At 35.0% G+C, this 20834-nt stretch overlaps 2 protein-coding genes across 2 annotated transcripts in view; one reads left to right on the forward strand and one right to left on the reverse strand.

The window, feature by feature from the left end:
- The window catches only part of LOC121728917 (carbonic anhydrase-related protein 10), a 52792-nt gene extending 40135 nt beyond the window's left edge, over window positions 1–12657 (reverse strand). The window contains exon 1 of the mRNA XM_042117247.1: window positions 12436–12657. The gene's annotated coding sequence lies outside the window, so the exon portion shown is untranslated. The remainder of the gene's footprint in view (window positions 1–12435) is intronic.
- Window positions 12658–18403: 5746 nt separating this feature from the next.
- Window positions 18404–20456, forward strand: LOC121728881 (cytochrome P450 6B5-like). The gene is made up of 2 exons (XM_042117204.1): window positions 18404–19758; window positions 19983–20456. The coding sequence occupies exons 1-2, from the start codon at window positions 18420–18422 to the stop codon at window positions 20153–20155; spliced, it is 1512 nt and encodes a 503-aa protein (XP_041973138.1). The 5' UTR covers window positions 18404–18419; the 3' UTR covers window positions 20156–20456.
- Window positions 20457–20834: the final 378 nt, after the last annotated feature.

A 20834-nucleotide genomic window follows, 5' to 3' on the forward strand; every position in this document is an offset into this window, starting at 1 on the left:
CGGTCAGGGAGGTATATTTGTAATGTAATGCTCAAAAAAAATCTATAACGTTACATTACAAGAGGAAGCACCATTTAAGTAAAAATTACCAGAATAGTAACCCCGTATAGTTTTTTATATTTGGAAATAAATATAAAATATGCTTTCATATCTTTTCAATTTATTTCAAAATATTGTAAGCAATTAAAATGTTCAATGTGAAATTCGTAAAAGTTTTCCATTTAGACTCGACTTTTTGTTACACTAACATTTGATTTGTTTGCGAGCTTTATAGTAATTTTCTGGTATTGTTTAGCTAGCCTGTGTTGACAAAGTTTTATAGAAATCGGATGAACAGTTTGGCTACGTGTAGAATACAAATAAACAAATATTTACTTTTGTACAGTCAATTTAGGTTTAACGCTTTGACTGACTGTTTCATACGTAAGCCTCACAAAATCCTGTAATGGTATGGTAAAATTACTCAACACATTAAAGCTTAGGACAAACCTACGCGACCAAGCGACTGCGAAGCGGGAGCGTCAAGTTGTCAAATGGTTTAAAAAAAGAAGTCTAGTTACAAAACACACATTTTACAACTTGATGCTTCCGCTTCGCAGGCACTTGGTCGCGTAGGTTTGGCCTAATGTCTACTAGCTATTAAATAACATTCATAGTGAACAACGCAATCGTTGAAATCAATGCAAATAGTATAAAATTAAACTAACATCTACATAATATTTTAACTTCAAATATATCATTAAGTTCTACTAAAAATTGAGCTTGATAAAAAAAACAAATAAGCAATACTGGATACAAAATAATTTGTAAGTTGGAAAGAGTAATTTTTCATTACAAATCAGTTGGTGCGTCCTATATTGAACTAGAGCACGTATTGTATCCGATTTTTTATTACCAAACATCCGTCTCGTCAAATTGGAACTGCATTCATAAATCCTTCATGGACTTTTTAAAATGCAAGCGCGATTGCTCTTGTTACTAAAATCAAATAAAATGAAAACCGAAATATATATGACGACCTTCTTCCACATTCACAGTGATTGCATATAAAATTATTAATAATAAAAGCTCCCACACCGGTTTCGGTGACGGTGGCCGGTTTCATTGAAACCAGACCAGCTACGCGGGAGTAATTTTATAGTGCCCAAGTGTGTGCGCAGTACACAAGAGCACTCTCTATTCCTTTACTCTCATAACCCAGTGGGACGGCAGACCGACACGACCGGCGAGAGATCAGGCGCAGGATCGACTTTTTACATGCCCATCCGACGCATGGATCATCTTACTTGTCAGACAATCAGGTGATCAGCCTGCATTATCCTAACCAAACTTGGAAATAACATGTTTCGAACGCGGGAATCGAACCCACGACCTCCGAGTCAAGAGCCGCGCTCTGTACCACTAGATCACGGAGGCGTAAAATTATTAATACGCTTATCTCAAATTTGCGTAATTTATATTCCCCACGTTCCATTTAGCGTTAGAAACGACCAAAACGCTCAAAATAGGAGGCATTTTGAGCGTTTTAATCGTTTTTAACGCTGAATGGAACGCGAGGATAGTGTTATGTTTTGTAATAGTTTTTCTGGGATTTCTTCGTCATATAAAAACCTCAGTATGATGCTGTAAGCCTGATGAAGATGCTATAGATTCTCAAGGGTCGCAGTGACGTCAGGACTACAATGACCTGCCTTCAGAAAAAAAATGCTATAAGCTGTCACTTATTTACACTAAATTAGGAACATCTTAAAATATTTCAATGTATGTAGAAATGGACGCAAAATATCACGCAAGTTCAGTCGTGACCAAAGTACAAAAGCTATTTTGAGCTACAGTTTACATTCATTATACAACGTCCTTAAAGCATTTCATATCTTATAATGGTAGTTTGATAGTGCCGTAACACCGAAATGTGGTCGTCGCTACTTGATATAAATAAGCGCGGAGTGGTGTGAAATCACGCGAGCCGCTCGTTATACTGCGCGGGCCGCTAATGCGACTCGCCGCCTGTCACATAAAGATGATGGTAATTAACATTGTGTCCCAATATAATAAGCTCTGTGTTCTCCGATCCGTGGTAGAAGCAGCATGACCCAGAAAGCAGATTTGCACAGAAAATTAAAATATTTTGTGCAATTTGGAGATCATACGGAGTTATTACAGAGAATTTGTCTGTCTGAGTGCAATATAGAAAGCTTGATAAATTTAATGTTTCAGCAGAACAATATTAATAACAAGAGTGGCATTATAATATGATTAATGATTATATTATTAGCTTCTTTGTAAATTGGTGAAATTACAGTAAGTAATTTAAAAAAGAGCGTACTGTGTGGCTCTTGAAGGCGTACTATGCTTCAATGTTCTGTCTTTAGAAACAGCGTAAAAAATCTTGAAAAAAATATGACTGTGTTCTTCAGCATTGGGATAAGATTAGGTAATATTAGTTTCATAGTAAAATTTTATCCCCTTCATAACCCATTTTACCTGAAATCCGAAACATGAAAAAAATTTAAAAATTGCATTGCAATTAGTGACACAGTTTGAATACTATTTTTGTCTTTACTTTTATTTTAAACTCAATGCAAAAAAGTTACATGGTCGTATTTATATCCCTTTTCATATTTTCAGTCAGGACGAAATTCGACATGCAAGCATTTGAAACATCCAATTGGAATGCTCAATTCTTGTTTGATAGAGCAATTCACCAGTAATTAGAATCGTATTTGTGGTCGCTAGTGTCTTTGCAGTGAAATCGGCCTACTGTATTTGAAGATCATTCTAATAGCATTTCATTTCGACAGAAATAAGCAGATCATTTATACTATGTGGAAAATGTTATTATTCCAGCTGGGGTACAATAAATAATACTAATATTATGATAGAATAGTTACTTAGAATATTATTTTTTAAGGAATAAAAAAAACCTAATGAACTTCTTACTTTCGAAATGTAATATTATCTGCTAACCTAGAAATAAACTGAAGAGCGGTATTTGTCACTTATCATTTCTAAGTAACTATTTGCCTCTTTTGACCTCCATTACGTGCCATTACCTAACACTCGTATTTAATGGTTTTATCTTAGGTCAAGTAAGTAAATAATAATTAAGTGTTAATCATTAACACACACTATATTAGTCGGATACATCACACGTATCTTAAGAGCTATGACACGACATACCTTGCATTAGTAATATGTACATTAATCAGTAATGGTGTCAATTTGTGCTATGAGGACAGCTTACTAAGGGACACTCCATATTTTATCGCAACATTTTATTACGCAGCGTCCCACGTATTTGAAAAGCCGCTTTTATTTGTTGCAAAATAAAAAACACCGCACACGGCAACATGAATCCATTATGATATTAGTTCGCTTTCATAAGCAAAAATATTAACTCTGTATAGCCACAAAACTGTCAATAACGTTATGTTTTAAGCTTTGAATAGAACAGCGGAGTGGAGAGGAATGTCAGGAAAATATTTTTTGAAAGGGTCCGCTTTTTCAAAGCCACGTCGTCGTATTGAATGCGTTTTAATGAAAAAACATGCGCCGCGCCGATTCGCAACAGTCAAGGGAATTAAATCCTTCGTGGCGTTCACGATACGGAATGCATCAGAATTTTCAGCCGGCTGAATATTATTTCCAGCGGGATTTCGCATTGGCTGCTCGCTTAAATTATGGATGTTAAGTTTTGGATTAGTGATGAATGGCTTGTATACTGTTAGTTCGGCGTATACGGATTTGTTCGATTTATGTGTGATACAGTCGCCTAATATTTCCACTTCGCTTCTCAGGCTAGGATTTTCTGTTTACTTTGAATTTTGAAGTAGATCAGAGAGAATATTATGTTGAGAGTATTTTGGGACTATGATTATAGTTATTAGTTACATATACTAAACCAAAAGTAAAAGGAATCAACCTTACTGCAAATAATATTCCAATTGGGTGATAATACAAATTATAATATTATTATAATGATACTAGCTGTCCCGGCAAACGTTGTTTTGCCATCTAAAGTATTTCGCCCTGGATATTATTTTATTGAAGCGACTAAATAAGTATGGCACCATGGCAACGTCCATCGCTATCCCGTCGTACAAACAATGGTCGCCGTCAGTCTAGACTCTCGAGTTGTGATAATTTACTATCATTCATTCAATACATGCACTTAACAATATAAAAAGCAGCCAATAGCCGATTCTCAAACCTACTAAATATGCATATAAAATTTGGTAAAATCAGTAAAGCCTTTTCGGAGGAGTACGGTAACTAACATTGTGATGCGAGAATTTTTATATAAAAAGACATTTTAATAATTATAGCTGCTGTGGAATGGATGAACACTTTAATTAATAATATACAAGCAAGTCGAGTGCAATAGTTAGTATAACTATAATATACTAGCTGTCCTCGTGAACTTTGTATCCCTTTAAAACCTTCCCTGGACTTCTACGAATATTTTAAGCCCAATCCATTCAGTCGCTTTCGAGTTTTAGCGGTACTAACACAATTGAAAATCCATTTTTATATATATAGATCATAAGATAAGTCTTGGTGATAAAGCGTAGCCGCATTTTATTACATTCTCCATTAAGTATATTATTATAATAAAATCTTGTTGAATTTATTGCCGTAACATATTGTAGATGGCTCGGTAATGGTAGAGAATAAAAATAATAAAATTAATATTAATCTCGTTAGAACGGCGTGAGATATCCTTTCATAGTGTGGAGTGGCTATGAGTAGGTTTAATAAAACATTATTTATTGACCGTTTTATTTGTTACAATATGCATATCCATAGATAAGAATAAATATAATGTAATAAATGTTTCATATTTTTAGATGAAATAAACCGTAGCGCATCCAGTGGTGGTGGGAATAAACTATTTATCCATAATTAACGTTTCTTCGCCAGATATAAAAATACAATAAAAATTATATTGTAACTAGATGACGCCCGCAACTCCGTTGCACCAAAACTTGTTTATAGCATGGGAACCGTACATTTTTTCGAGATAAATATATCCTATGCGGGCTGTCCCGGGACTCAAAGTATCTCCATAACAAATTTCAGCAAAATCGGTTTAGCGGTTTTTTTTTGTTTTTTTTTATGAAATAAGGGGGCAAACGAGCAAACGGGTCACCTGATGGAAAGCAACTTCCGTCGCCCATGGACACTCGCAGCATCAGAAGAGCTGCAGGTGCGTTACCGGCCTTTTAAGAGGGAATAGGGTAATAGGGGAGGGTAGGGATGGGAAGGGAAGGGAATAGGGGAGGGTAGGGAAGGGAATAGGGTAGGGGATTGGGCCTCCGGTAAACTCACTCACTCGGCGAAACACAGTGCAAGCGCTGTTTCACGCCAGTTTTTCTGTGAGAACGTGGTATTTCTCCGGTCGAGCCGGCACATTCGTGCCGAAGCATGGCTCTCCCACGTCATTTGTCGCGCGGTTTGGTCGTGAAGAGGTAACAGACAGACAGACAGACACACTTTCGGATTTATAATATTAGCCCTTAACTACCTACCACCTATCTCTTTAACATAACCACCTACGTGCGGTCCTGGAGACCGCTCATGAACAATCACCTTAAATTCAGGTTTTCTTATCATGCAAATTGTATAATGTTATATTGAAGTTATAGCTTAATAGTTAATTTTTTTAAGGAGAAACTTATTTTTTCTCTTTAGAGTATTTAAATACAAGCTTTTTTTCAAAAAGTTTTTTGTTTATAATTTTATTTTTTGTTTTTTAGTTACCTCTGGCTAGATTTCTGAGTTTGTTTGATTGTAGTTTTTCTTTTTAGATTTAGTAGATTGATTGTGTTTTAAGAATTGGTAAAAATCTGATTGACTTAAGTCCTTAAGAAATCGTACTTGATTTTGATCAGTAAAAAAACCGCGTCTATATTTAGGGATTTGTTATATTACATTTATTTCTGCATGACTAAAAAGTTAAATTTCACTTAATAAAAGGAACCGGGTATTTTCTAAAACCCAGCTGATTTGACTTGACATAAGTCATAACATGACAAGACATGACACGACACGACCCCTCACGTCACGTTACGTCACGTCATGTCCCGCCTCGTCACATCCCGTCCCGTCACGTCACGTCACGTAACGTCACGTCACGTATCGACACGACATGACACGTTACGTCACGATACGACAGGACACGACTTGACTCTATTACTTTTCAATTTACTCTCAATGAGCCCTTTTATTTGGTACCCATATTGCAGAAGTACCTACTTAAAAAATAACTATTACCCTATTTTGGATGAGCCACCATATTGGATGCAGAATATGACATTTCACTTGTTTCCTAGTTACTCTCAATGAGCCCTTTCATTTGATACCCATATTGCAGAAGTGCTTTAAAAATAACTATTCCCGTATCTCAGATGAGCCGCCATATTGGATTTAGAATGACATTGCATTCGTTTTTAAGTTACTTTTAATGTGCCCCTTCATTTGATACCCATATTGCAGAAGTGCATCAAAAATAACTATTCCCCAATCTTGGATGAACCGCCATATTGGATGTAGGATGACATTACATTCGCTTTCGAGTTACTCTCCCTTTCATTTAATATCCATATGGGACTGCATAGAAATTAACTATTTCGCCACCTTGGATGGTCGGCCATATTGGATTAAGAGTGATGTCAAATAACATATCATGCATGGTCATCCAAACTAAACGTGTATGCAAAATTCCAGCTCAATCGGTTAAATATATCTACTTCAAAATTGAGTTCCAAAATTCCACCGTAACATACATACTCGTACTTACATACAGAGCAAGTTAAATAAAAGCTTTTAATAATAATAAAGATTGGCTTGATTAAAATGAGGTTAAAATAAAAATACGAAATTTCACGGATGGAAAATATTATTATATCCATACTAACATAATTTATACGTCGGAGAGCCATGCTTCGGCACGAATGGGCCGGCTCGACCGGATAAATACCACGTTCTCACAGAAAACCGGCTTGAAATAGCGCTTGCGCTGTGTTTCGCCGAGTAAGTTTACCGGAGGCCCAATCCCCTATCCTATTCCCTTTCCTACCCTCCCCTATTCCCTTCCCTTCCCTACCCTCCCCTATTACCCTATTCCCTCTTAAAAGGCCGGCAACGCACATGCAGCTCTTCTGATGCTGCGAGTGTCCATGGGCGACGGAAGTTGCTTTCCATCAGGTGACCCGTTTGCTCGTTTGCCCCTTATTTCATTAAAAAATTAAAAAAAAAAAACTTATATCCATTCTTAATATTATAAATGCGAAAGTGTGTCTGTCTGTATGTTACGTCTTCGTACCCGACCCGCTAAACCGATTTTGCTGAAATTTGGTATGGAGATACTTTGAGTCGTGGGACAGGACATAGGATACTTTTTATCCCGAAAAAATGTACAGTCCCCATGCGATAAACGAGTTTTGGCGCAACAGAGTTGCGGGCGTCATCTAGTCACAATATAATTTTATTGTATTTTTATATCTGGCGAAGGAACCTTTATTATGTATAGATTGAGTCCCGGAAAAGTACATAGGATACATTTCTTGTCGGAAAAATGAACTGTTTCCGCGCGATATACGAATTGTAGCGCACCGGGGTTGCACGCGTCATCTAGTTTTACTATAAATACAATTTTTGATTTCAGTGGGAGTCTGGTTTTTAAAAGCAGTTTATATGGATAAATAAACTTTTATTTATGTTTATTAAATATGTGTATCATAATATAATAAAAATATATAATTAAAAAGTATTAAATAATATATTTCCGTTGTCTGGTACCTGTAACACATGTCCTTCAGGTACTTAGCTCAGGACCAGACCAGACAGACAGTCCATAGACATTATTATTATTATTATTTATCAGATTCCAACAGCAGCGAGATTCTGATATCAAAACGTACCAAGCTGTTATAAATGCGTGTCAATAATTGGCACTTGCCACGCGGTAAGCCTTTGAATCTGATTAGAGCAGCTAGTTTCAAAACTCTTAATGGTAAAACAGCCTAGTATGCAGTACATGATATTATTTTCTTTACTTGGGCATAAAAACTATACTCAGACACCTAAATGTTTATTATAGCATCTTAATTGTCTTAGAAATTATACCTATGACTATTATCGAGTGACATAAGCTTTCAATACAATTGTAACAAAAAAATCAATCACCTCCATAAAATTTACTACAATCTGTTTTTAAAACAACGCTGAAAAAGTAATTTTTTAATTTTTTTTATGGGATAATTCAATTTTGGGGCAATTTGGTAGAAACATAAAATTCAAGTGTACCTCATTCAGCGCTGCTACTTTCATAGTGATCATTTTGTTCTGTCTTTACTTTATTTTTGTCGTGGCAATTACAGCCAGTGTCTGTGTGCATACATCTGCACAGGATGTCGAAACCAACTTTTTCGTATATTATCGTCATTTAAGTTCTAACACCATGTGAGGGACACATAAACACGATACGACGTCGGGTCGTACCACGATGCGGCGCGCGGCGTCGTTTCACGATGCGACGTCGCGTCGTGGGAATCTACGACGAGCATCATAAAAATTACGTCGCGACATCGTAACGTGCCACGATATAAGGCACGAAGGCAGTTAATTTCTTTGAATTTTGAATAACATGCATCGTGAGTTTCTACGACGCGAAGTCGTGCCGTGTATCGTGGCACGTTACGATGTCGTGACATAGTTTTCTACGATGCTCGTCGTAGAGCATCGTAGAAAACTATGTCAACTAGTGAAACGATGCCGCATCGTGGTACGACACGACGTCGTATCGTGTTTATGTGTCCCGGCCCTCAGTGCCACAGTTGTTATTCAAAATTCAATGATGACGCATCGTGAGTTTCTACGACGAGATGTCGTGCCATGTATTGTGGCACGTTAGGATGTCGCGACGTAGTTTTTTACGATGCTCGTCGTAGATTCCCACGACGCGACGTCGCAGCGTGAAACGACGGTGCATCGCGGTACGACACGATGTCGTATCGTGTTTATGTATCCCGACCCTCAGTGCCACAGTTTTTATTCAAAATTCAAAGAAGACGCATTGTGAGTTTCTACGACGTGACGTCGTGCCGTGTATCGTGGCACGTTATTATGTCGCGACATAGTTCTTTACGATGCTCGTCGTAGACTCCCACGACGCGACATCGCATCGTGAAACGACGCCGCATCGTAGTATGACACGACGACGTATCGTGTTTATGTGTCCCGGCCCTCACGTGGTATTAGGACTTCAACGACGATATTATGCTTACTATGTATTTTCACCATTACATATAATTAAAGGTTTTCTTTCAATACTTTTGTTTTATTATGTTAGTCCACGGTGTCAATCAAACCAAATGTTTCCTCACTCAACCATTAATTTCAATATTTTATGTTTGCTATGGCCAATAGGTTAAAAGTAGGCATAAAAAATGTTTTTTTTTTATACACTTGTTCACAACTTTATTTTTCTTGTTAATACGAAATTGAGTACTTAGTCAAAATGCATTCGGTATTTTCGATAGTAAAATTAAACACACATAATATAACCTATAACAAATTGCCGAGTGTCCCATAAATCGAAAATTTTACCGCAATAAAAACTTACGTTCTTTCCCGGGACTCAAAATATCTTCATGCAATAATTCGTCTAAGCCGCTTAAACGTGTGCTTAAGAAAACAGACACACTTTTACATTTATAATATTAGAGGGGGATTATAATTATATTTTAAAAGAGGTTTATATTAATATTGTGATTATTTACTTTTAATTCAATAGCGGCGCACAGTGGATCGAAAATCGAGTTTCATAGACATATGAACTTGAGTTTCCAGGTGTAATTTTTTTGGGCTGAAATATGTTCTCCTAGTTGTTATTACATAACAAAATGTAAAAAGACTCAGCTGTGTGTAATAATAAGGGAGTTATAATTTTTTGAAGAAATTTATGTATGGAGCCGACAGGAAAAATGAGCATATCTCTGGAATCGCATGGTTGGCCGTTATATCCTCACACACTATTATAGTACTAATTATTACTCACATTTTGGCATATTTTGTATTACGGCACCATTTGCGATTTTTTTTCTAAAATTCATCAAAATTTAAAATATTTATTCTATTTGTATTTGTTGCAAAAGTTTATGTTTTGGTTAAATGAGGTCTCTTTCATAATATTTTAAAACCATAGGATCACACAATTGGCCAAGTGCGAGTCGGTCTCGCGCACGAAGGGTTCCGTACCATTATAGAGCAAAATTAGGCCATAAATTGTGTTTTTCTATGAGAGTACCACTTAATTTTATATTTTAGTGTAATATTATAGTTAAATATTAAAGTACACATATAACTAAGGTTTGTGTAAAAAATTCAAGAACCTATCTGTTGCCATTATTGATATCTAAGAGCAAAAAAGCCCAAAATTCACGTTTTTTTGTATGGGAGCCTCCCTTAAATATTAATTTTATTTTGTTTTTAGGGTTCCGTAGTCAACAAGGAACCCTTATAGTTTTGGTCTGTCCGTCCGTCTGTCCGGTCTGTCTATCCGTCTGTATGTCTGTCTGTCCGTCTGTCTGTCTGTCTATCCGCGGTTTTGCTCAGAGACTATAGCACCTACAAAGCTGTAATGGGGGCTACCGTTTTTTTGCTCATTAGATGGCGCAACTGTCGACTGAGGTCCGAAGTATAGCTATTAAAGTCGACTTTATAATAATCTAGAATCCTATTTATTGATTTAATTAAATTTAAATAATATCTCCTTTACTTTTGCTATTTTTTAATAACCATAACATCACACACTATTATTAGTACTATAATAGTGTGTGAGGATATAACGGCCAACCATGCGATTCCAGAGATATGCTCATTTTTCCTGTCGGCTCCATACAAAAATTTCTTTAAAAAATTATAACTCCTTTATTATTACACGTAGTTGAGTCTTTTTACATTTTGTTATGTAATAACTACTAGGAGAACATATTTCAGCCTAAAAAAATGACATCTGGAAACTCAAGTTCCTATGTCTATGAAACTCGATTTTCGATCCACTGTGCGGCGGTAAGGCGCGCGTCCAAGTTGTAGGCCCGTAGCACACGGCGTAGCACTTCGTAGCGGGTGCTACGAAGCACAGCGATTATTTATTTATTTATTGAAACAACGGAATAACACTTCCTGATAAGTGACGAATAGGCTATCCAACAATTAACTTGACAGATCATGTATGGAAAATCTATATAGCCTATTCGGCACTTTATCAGAAAGTGGTGAAACAGGCCCTTAGTAAAATACAAAATAATACAAACAGAGTATCTTATGGATGAAATGTGTTTGAATGAAGGGTAAAATACAATATGCTTCGCGACAATGGTGTGAGATATTTTAAATTAAATGATTAGTTAACAGACACATTATACATATTATAGTAACAGAATAAGAAAAATAAAATAAAAATAAGAAACAATCACTTCTTATAAACTAAGACAAAATAATATTTAACAATTTAATAAAAATTTATAAAAACCTTTGAAATTATTGTTAATTGCCAGTAGTATTAAAATAAAAGAATGTGACGAAAACTTTGAACTGTTAACAATGAAAATCTTACAGTATTGGAAGATAATAACAGAACGAGAAAACAATATTTGCATAATTAATTAATCAGAAGTGTTCACTGTATTACCACTGAAATCCATACTAATATTATAAATTCGAAAGTGTGTCTGTCTGTCTATTACCTCTTCACCGTTCACGCCCAAAACGCTGAACCAATTTTGCTGCAATTTGGTATAGACATGGATTGAGTTCCGGGAAAAGACATTGAATACTTTATATCCCGAAAAAATATACGGTTCCCGCGTGATAAATGAATTTTGGCGCAACGGAGTTGCGGGCGACATCTAGTATTTTAATAAGTTTGATAAGTTTTGATACTTTTGTCGTATTCCATACTTTTGTTTGGTAAGTGTTTTTTTTTTGTAGAGTAAGTAAAGTATCATGCGTGCCGACTTGTATAATGTATATAAATAAAAAAAAAGAATGCGGCTGAATATAAAAAAAAAAACTTTTCAGATAATAATCGCTGAATCCATTGTAAATTTTTAACAGTTATAATATTTTATCTGTTTAACTATTTTCACAAAAAAAAATGTCACACAACACCATTTACAAGATTTTATTATGTGCGCTTTTTTTATTGTACTAGCCAGGAAATACGTAATTTTAAAATATTTTAACGAAAAAGAAGTAAGAAAAGTTGTAAATTATTATGAATCGTTACTGTCAAGTCAACTCTAAATATTTTTAAATATTCTACCACACTTGTTTAAAAGTATTAAAATTGCTTTGTAAACAAACAATTCTTATTTTAATAAAGGTAGAGAAAGTTTGACAATCAATAATATATTATGACAAATAACTTACCACAACTTAAACTTATTGAAAACACGATAGAAATTTTATCTTCTAGTTAAAAACTTTGCACTGTCAGTTTTTTTTTTACTGTCCTGTCACTTCAGGTAAATTACATAAACTTTTTGTTGAAATTTACGACTTAACGAGGATATTCGAGATTCGTAATAAAGTTCCCGCCATTTTACGAGCAACGAAGTGTAGTACCGACTCTGAGGACCGACGCCGCGCGACTGAAGCCTTGTTGCAGTACTACTCACCGTCAACACGTTTTCGCTAGCCTACCTTTCAACTTTCCCGACAACTGTGTGCATGAAAACCACCGTAAACACCATAGCCTGCAAGAAAAATTCAGCTCTATTTTACTAAGGTTACGATACATCATTGCTTAAACACAGTTGCTCCTTACGCCATCTGGCCTGTTTTAGCACACTTTGTTTATCGCCAAATAATGAAAATGGCCTAAGATAAGTTTCGCGCACACAAAATTGAACTCTGTTTGGAATGGTCTTGAAGTGGTTGTTGAACGTTCGACTCGACTGAAAATGATGCGGAACGCTGGCAAATGTTTGAATTTTTCTCCGTCAGACAGAGATGGATACACGTTTTAGTGACAAGGGAACGGCCTACGGAACGTAGGAGGTGGGGATGATCTTAAGAAATTCGACGAAAAAAGGTTCATATATGTGCCGAGTTACATAAGCACATAGTACCTATGGTGAAAATGTAATTTGAAAAGCTATAAAAGTTAATATCAATAAAAATATTGTGTTATGAAAACTGCATAGAACCTCATCCATAAAACATGTAAAGATGGCTCTCAAAGGACCAAACTCAAAGCAAAATGTTGTTTATTTTGTTAAGAAAGAAAGCCTGCACAACGCAGAAAACGCCACATGTCACAACATGAATAAAACAAGAATTATGTTCCAGACATTCTAAAGTTCAACTTACATTTTTCATAGATACACTCAGCTTTCGCTTAAAGTGTATGGCAACTGTTTTAAATTATTGTTCATGATATTGTTTGCTATTTTCTTTGCATATAATATAGGTACGTGGGTAATCGTACGGTACGACCGTTTTGTTTGGAGATTTAATACCTCGCTCTTTAAATTGTATGAAGTACTTTAATAATATTGTTATATCAAACCTGCTACAATTATTTATTGATATTTTACTGAAACAGTCATAATAATATCTTTGATTACTTAGTAGTGTTAGGTAACTAAATGTTAAGTATGTTAGGTAAAAATACTTAAAGAACAGCTGAGAATTAGGTTTAATTCATTTTCAAAATTTTATTATTAGAGAGCATTAACCTGCTAAAGCTTAGTTAAAATGTAGCAAAAGAGGCTTTAGAATTTATTCTTTTTATTTTAACAAACGAACAAAATATAATATTATTTATAAAACGTCGTATTTCATAGTTACCAAACAAATTTATGTCTCCAATGTTTGACCCTAAAATCCTGTAATAAATTATAGTTTACTTTGTCGTTTATGAAGGCTGCCGCAGACGTAACCGGGCAAGAACATGTGTTACAGATTGCGGCAATAAGGCAAATTGTCTTTTTTATGAACGCCCAACGACAACGCAAAGTATTCGTAAGTACAAGCATCAAGGCGGTCCCTCCCTGACAAATTGATATTTGACTGCATCGCATCAATGATATGAAGACATACAATTTTATTGTAGGGTTTTTTCTGCTATATTATCTAATATTAGATACAATTCTCGTGTCACAGTCTTTGTGCGTGAACTATCCAAAACCAAAAAAAAATATATGAAAAATCCAAAACGGCTCAACCTATTTTAATGAAATTTTGTATGTACATTCGTTAGGCCTGAGAAAAGGTTTTTATCTACTTTTTATATTGATACTAGAAATAATTTATATGGCAAAACAACATTTTCCGGGTTAGCTAGTATTATTATAAAAGTGAAATTTTTACTGAGCTTGAAATCTCAGAAACTACTTTAATCCATCAAGCCCCATAAGCTCACCGGTAAGCGAGACACAATAGAATAACAATAGATTTCCAATAATCCACGATCGAAGGATTAAAGAAACTTTCGCCTTCACAGTGTATGATATTATGTTGTATGTACTAATTACTAATAAGGCCGCCATTATAGTACACTGTATTAGTTAATAAATGTTGTAATTTTCTTCTTAACGTGTGCGCAATAAAGTATATTTATTATTATTATTATATGCTGTCACCGTATATCTGATTTAAAAATATATTTTGAAAAAATATACACTTAAAAATGGTCTCACTTTATTTCCAGAGTTAACGGAAAGTATGCCAATTACGATCTCACTTCGATCTCACTTCACTGACCGTTACTACAAGTAATGCCGCAGTCGAAGTTCGTAACAATATTTTGGTAAAATTATAACTTGACGAATTATAATAAATTATAATTAAACTTACCATCTCAAAGGTTTACTTTCCATGATCAGTAGTTCTTATTAACCTGATTGGTGTCCAGAGAAGTGAATGCAAAAGTTAATTTTGTGGAGTATTTCTTGTACCGTAACAAACGTCCAGATTTAAAGCGCTCTCGTGTAAAATGGAATTAATTTTGTCTTCGCAACTAAAGCTACAACAGCCGATTCCTCTTGAAGAAATTTCTTTATTAAATTTATTTTTAGCTTACAGTTTATGCAAGCTTAAGAAATACAAATATTTATGTTTGCAAACAATTTTTATTTTTTCAATAATTTTGTTTGTTTGTTTAACAATTTATATTACGTAAATTGTCATTGGCTGTATTTTAACCATACTGCTCATTGTAATATATTTATCAGCTGGTTCCAAATGTAATCTATACATATAAATAAAATTGGAGTGTCTGTTTGTAATATTGAAAGAACCGTTTCTTACTACATGCATACGAATGAAAATATACGCTGTATACACCAAAACAATTTTTTTTACAATTTTTTTCTGTATGTCTGTCTGTCTGTCTGTCTGTCTGTCTGTCTGTTTGTTCCGGCTAATCTCCGAAATGGCTGAAGCGATTTTGAAGGGACTTTTTTGGCAGATAGCTGATGTAGTAAGGAATAACTTAGGCCACTTTTTAACCGACTTCCGAAAAGAAGGATGATATATTTTACTTTTTTTATATGCAGTTTACGCGGACGAAGTCGCGGGCAACAGCTAGTCTAATATATAAAAATAAGTTGGGTTTTCCTTCCTGACGCTATAACTCCAGAACGCACGAACCGATTTTCACGGTTTTGCATTCGTTGGAAACGTTTCGGGCTCCGTGAGGTCTATAGATAAAAAAATCAGAAAAAAAACTTCAAGAGAAACGCAGGAAAACAGAGAATTTTTTTTTATGGCAAACAACGTTTGCCGGGACAGCCAGTATGCTATTTTTACGTATACTATATGTGTATAAATATTTACTACAGCATACAATATGCCAACAATGGATCACGACTGTTAATATCGACTTTTCTTTTCAGTATTGACAAAGTTAGTTTATTCTATTTTTTTAATTAATTATTAAAAATTAAAAAAAATATTTCTATAAACAAAAACTAATAAAATCCAAAAAATGAAATTAAAACTATTGAATACCTCTTAGTTTTGTAATGTGTTTTTATTTTTATTTTTTAAGAAATAGTCTAAAATTCATATTCTATTTTCTACTTTTTCAGTCCCAGAGAGTTTAAGTTGGTCTGTATGCCTCTATGTGTGTGGTTCATATTATGTGTATGTGTGTGTATGTATACGTTAATGTCAAAGACGCAAAACTTGTCTCTATCTAATCTTTTATTATAAGCCCTTTATTGAACAGTCATGCTACGTGGATCATATTATACTATTATTGTATTATAATGTTATCTTAATAGTCAGGGCAAATAAGATAACCAACTGAGGTAAATAATAAATTTGAAAGGTACCATGACTCTTCAATATAAGGTAATGTCAACATAATATCAATCTAGATAACATCAAGTGTAGTATTTTATAATATTTTTTAACCGACTGTGTCAGGAGGGTTACGATATTTCGTAATAGATTAGGATTATTATTATTATAAAGTCCTAAGCCACATGGCGGTTAGATTCGACACAGAACGATGTCTTTTTAACAACCTAGAAACTCCACCCAGCTTGAGTGACCCCTCTCCACCAAGCCAATGTCACAACATCTAAAGGCAAAGGGTGGAGCAGCATAAAATCTAAGGAAATCGGAAAATGTCGGATCTACTGGCCGCCACACCGACTGGGACCTCACCGTTCAAAACATTAATATTATTATTATGCAATTTATAAAACAATAAATGTATATATTTATTTATTATATGTATAACATATTATACTCTATTCTATTAAATATACATATACACATATATATATATAAAAAAAAAAAAAAAAAAAAAAAAGTGTCCATGGCGTGATGGACCACAATTAATTAAAATTCATAATATTATTTCAATTATCCTTGGTGCGAAAAATCTAAATAATAAAATAACAAAAAAAGGATATGGACGAACAGTCTATAGACGGCCCCAATTTTATAATAAAAAAAAAAAAAATAGATTAGGATTAGAACTAAGGTCGATATTCACCGTTGTGTCCATTAGATAAAAAATAGTTTGTTTAATAAAATACCTATATGAACGAGATTAAGGGCCTGTTTCGCCACTTCCTGATAAAGTGCAGGATAGGCTTATTTGACAGATTCTCCATACTCTATGTGTGGTGGTGAAACAGGCCCTAAGTATGGCAACACTAAAAACTATCAATTAACAAAATTTAAAAATACAATATTATTATTCTCTAAATTAAACCTCGCGCAGTGTCTGTCCAAATAAACCAAATTAACTTTATCTGTTAAATAACTGATCGATTTATAATACGAGTATGCAACAAATTCTTTATTATGGTGTTAGTAATAGCTGCACTTTCTTGTCAACTGATCAGGAGTAAAAAGTTTATATTATATTTTCAATATAGTTTAATGCATAATGTTAATATACCTAGCGGAATAGAGCAACCATCTTACACAAACATGATTGAACATGAATTCTATGAGATTAAATTGTCAACGAGCGGCACGTGCCGACTGGACGTCAAAAAGAGAGTGCTGCTGTCATGTATCACACGTCTCTTTTCACCACGCAGTGTTAAACTGATGACATCTCTCTTGCTCAGGCCTTTGTTTTTCTATTCCGCTAGGTATATTAACTTTACGGTTTAACGAGCTTTTGCCCGCGGTTTCGCTCGCGTTTAGAAATATTATTATATGCAAACTTTCATCCCCTATTTTAACCCCTCGCAGGTAGAATTGATCAAAATCCTTTCTTAGCGGATGCCTACGTTATAACATCTACCTGCATGACAAATTTCAGCCCGATCCGTCCAGTGGTTTGGGCTGTGCGTTGATAGATCACTATGTCAATCAGTCAGTCACGTTTGAGTTTTATATATATAGATGACAAATTATGATGTAATGTGGTATAGGATTCCTAAAAAAAATGTTTTAAGATGCTAATTACTAGACTTATAAATTGATTATTCTTTTAAAAAAAAAATAACCTTCACCGTTTTACTGGGGTTGTCATATAATTAAACCACAATCAGAAACTATATTTAATAAAGTATTACCTTCTTCTGGTTTGGACTTTATCCCTAGTAGACCAGGGTGGAAAGTTGGTATGAAAATCCTATACATTATTAAAAATTAATACTTTAATGGTTAAATGAGGCAGGTTCTTTGTAGGTTTAGAATGGATTTTGTAAAACTCCTTCCAAAGGGGTTAAAAGGGCTTGTTCGTATGAAAATGCCAATTTTTAAAGTAAGACTTTAAAAAAGTGGGATGTTAGTTACCATAAAATTCGAAGGTTTTAGAAGGCACCTTTTTATGCTGACGAGTGTACTTATCTGCTTTTCTCCATATAAAACCGACTACTGTTACGATACGATTCAATATAATATTATGATTCCGTGAGTAGTCTTCAGTTGACAACATGATATTCTTGTTATTGTTTTGTTTTCTGCCCATCTGTCTATACTTCTATTTCACAAGAACATTCGATTATTGGAAAAAGAAAGGAATTAAGGGCCCCAAACCGATGGTGCTTTTTGGGAATTTTAAGGATGTGACCCTGATGAGGGATTTGGAAACTTTCGAAATGAAAAAAATTTGCAACGAATACCGCAACGAGCCGCTTTTGGGTGTCTACAGAATGACTTGCCCGTGGTTGGTCGTTAAGGATCTGGACATGATAAAACACATCCTCATAAAAGACTTCGATCTTTTTTCTGACCGTGGTGTTCCATTGACGGATAAAAAATTAAACAGAAATCTCTTCTCATCTGAGACGGAGACGTGGAGGGTTTTGAGACATCAATTTACGCCTCTATTCACGAGCGGTAAACTCAAGAATATGCTGCATTTGATCACTGAACGAGGTGATAAGTTTCTGGACTACGTTGATGAGGTAACGAAAACCGAACCCGATCAAGAATTGCATGGTCTCATTCAACTGTACACTCTGAGTACAATCGCAGCCTGTGCATTCGGGATAGACGTTGACTTGACCACAAACAACAGTTTCCTGAGTTCACTTCGTGATGTCGACGACCTGATATTCAAAAGAAGGAGCATCCAGGATATCATCATTATGTATCCAAACCTGTTTTTAAATCTGAGATCGTTGAAATTTGCGAGAAATCTCAACAATTTCTTCGAGGACCTAGTTGCGACTGTCATGAAGCAGCGAAATGGAAAATCAATAAATAGACACGACTTCATGGATTTAATTTTAGATTTGAGAAGCAAAGGCAAAATCTCAGGACCTAAAAGGGAAGATTCTAAAGAGTTAACACTAGAGATTACAGATGATATAATAGCGGCTCAAGCGTTTGTATTTTACGCTGCCGGATACGAAACGAGTGCGACGACGATGTCGTTTATGCTTTACGAGTTGGCAAGGAATCCGAATATCCAAGAGAAACTTCACCAGGAAATAGATGAGGTACTCGGAAGTAGTAATGGTGAAGTAACCTACGATACTTTGAGTAAGCTGCCGTATATGGAAAAAGTGTTCGATGAAACTCTTAGAGTGTATCCACTGGTGGATCCTTTACAACGAAGAGCGAAAAGTGAGTATAGGATCCCAGGTACAGATATCACAATAGAAAAAGGTCAAATTGTGGTCGTTCCAGTGAGGTACATACATTACGACGAAACAATATACCCTAATCCAGAGAAATTTGATCCCGAAAGATTCGATACTAAAGTATCAGCAGCTAGGCACGCTTGCGCATACATGCCATTTGGACTTGGACCAAGGAATTGTATAGGTATGTTCACACATTTTATAATCACTCATCACAAAATGTTAGTGAAAATAGTGGTAACAGGGAGTTCTTACACAAGACCATGCCTACACCAGAATAATATTTTGATGCGTGCTCGCAATTTCAGATAGTTTACACTAGCTTGCATTGTGACTTCTATAGATTTGGTTGTGATCATGTTTTGTTTAGACAGACAAATATTAAACAATATTGTCATACATTTTCAGGTATGCGGTTTGCAAAGGTACAGTCCAGGGTTTGCATCTTGAAGCTGCTGTCTAGGTTTCGCGTGGAGCTGATGGATGATCAGAATATGACATTCGACTGGAAAAGAGCAATCATCAGTCCCCGCAAAGGATACAAATTGAAATTCTGCGCAAGAAAAAATATGTGTAAATAATTTTATAGTAACATTTATATTTTATACTATAATAATAATAACTAAGGATCCGTCTGTGGCTGAAATAGTTCTTATTGTCGGTTTGAAACTTTAATGGATTCTTAATACCTCCTAAACGAAAAAATATATAAAAAGTTTTTGGTACATGCAAAATATTTAATTAATGTCAAACAGATTGCCAAAAAAATGTGTAAACTAGTTAATTCTTGATAGTGTAAGCGTAGATTCTGTTTGATAGTGGATGTTGTTGTTATTGTATTATCATTATCATTGTACTGCTTATCTTTATAAAATACTAGCTGTCCCGGTGAACTTCGTGGCACTTTCAAACCTTCCCTGGACTTCTACGAATATTTTAAGACTAAAATCAGCCCGATCCGTCCAGGCGTTTTTGAGTTTTAGCGCGACTAACACATTTGAAAATTCATTTTTATATATAAGACAAGCTGTCCCGGTGAACTTCGTGTCACTGTAAAACCTTCCCTGGACTTCTACGAATATTTTAAGACTAAAATCAGCTCAATCCGTTCAGCCGTTTTCGAGTTTTAGCGCGACTAACACTAGCTATTTGACCGAGCTTTGCTCGGTATTCGACAAAACACGAATAAAATGTCATTTTCTAAATATGATTCCTAGCTAGATCGATTTATCACCCCCTAAACCCCCTTTATACTAAATT

The sequence above is a fragment of the Aricia agestis genome, chromosome 7 (assembly GCF_905147365.1).
Source record: "Aricia agestis chromosome 7, ilAriAges1.1, whole genome shotgun sequence".
Lineage (NCBI taxonomy): Eukaryota > Metazoa > Arthropoda > Insecta > Lepidoptera > Lycaenidae > Aricia > Aricia agestis.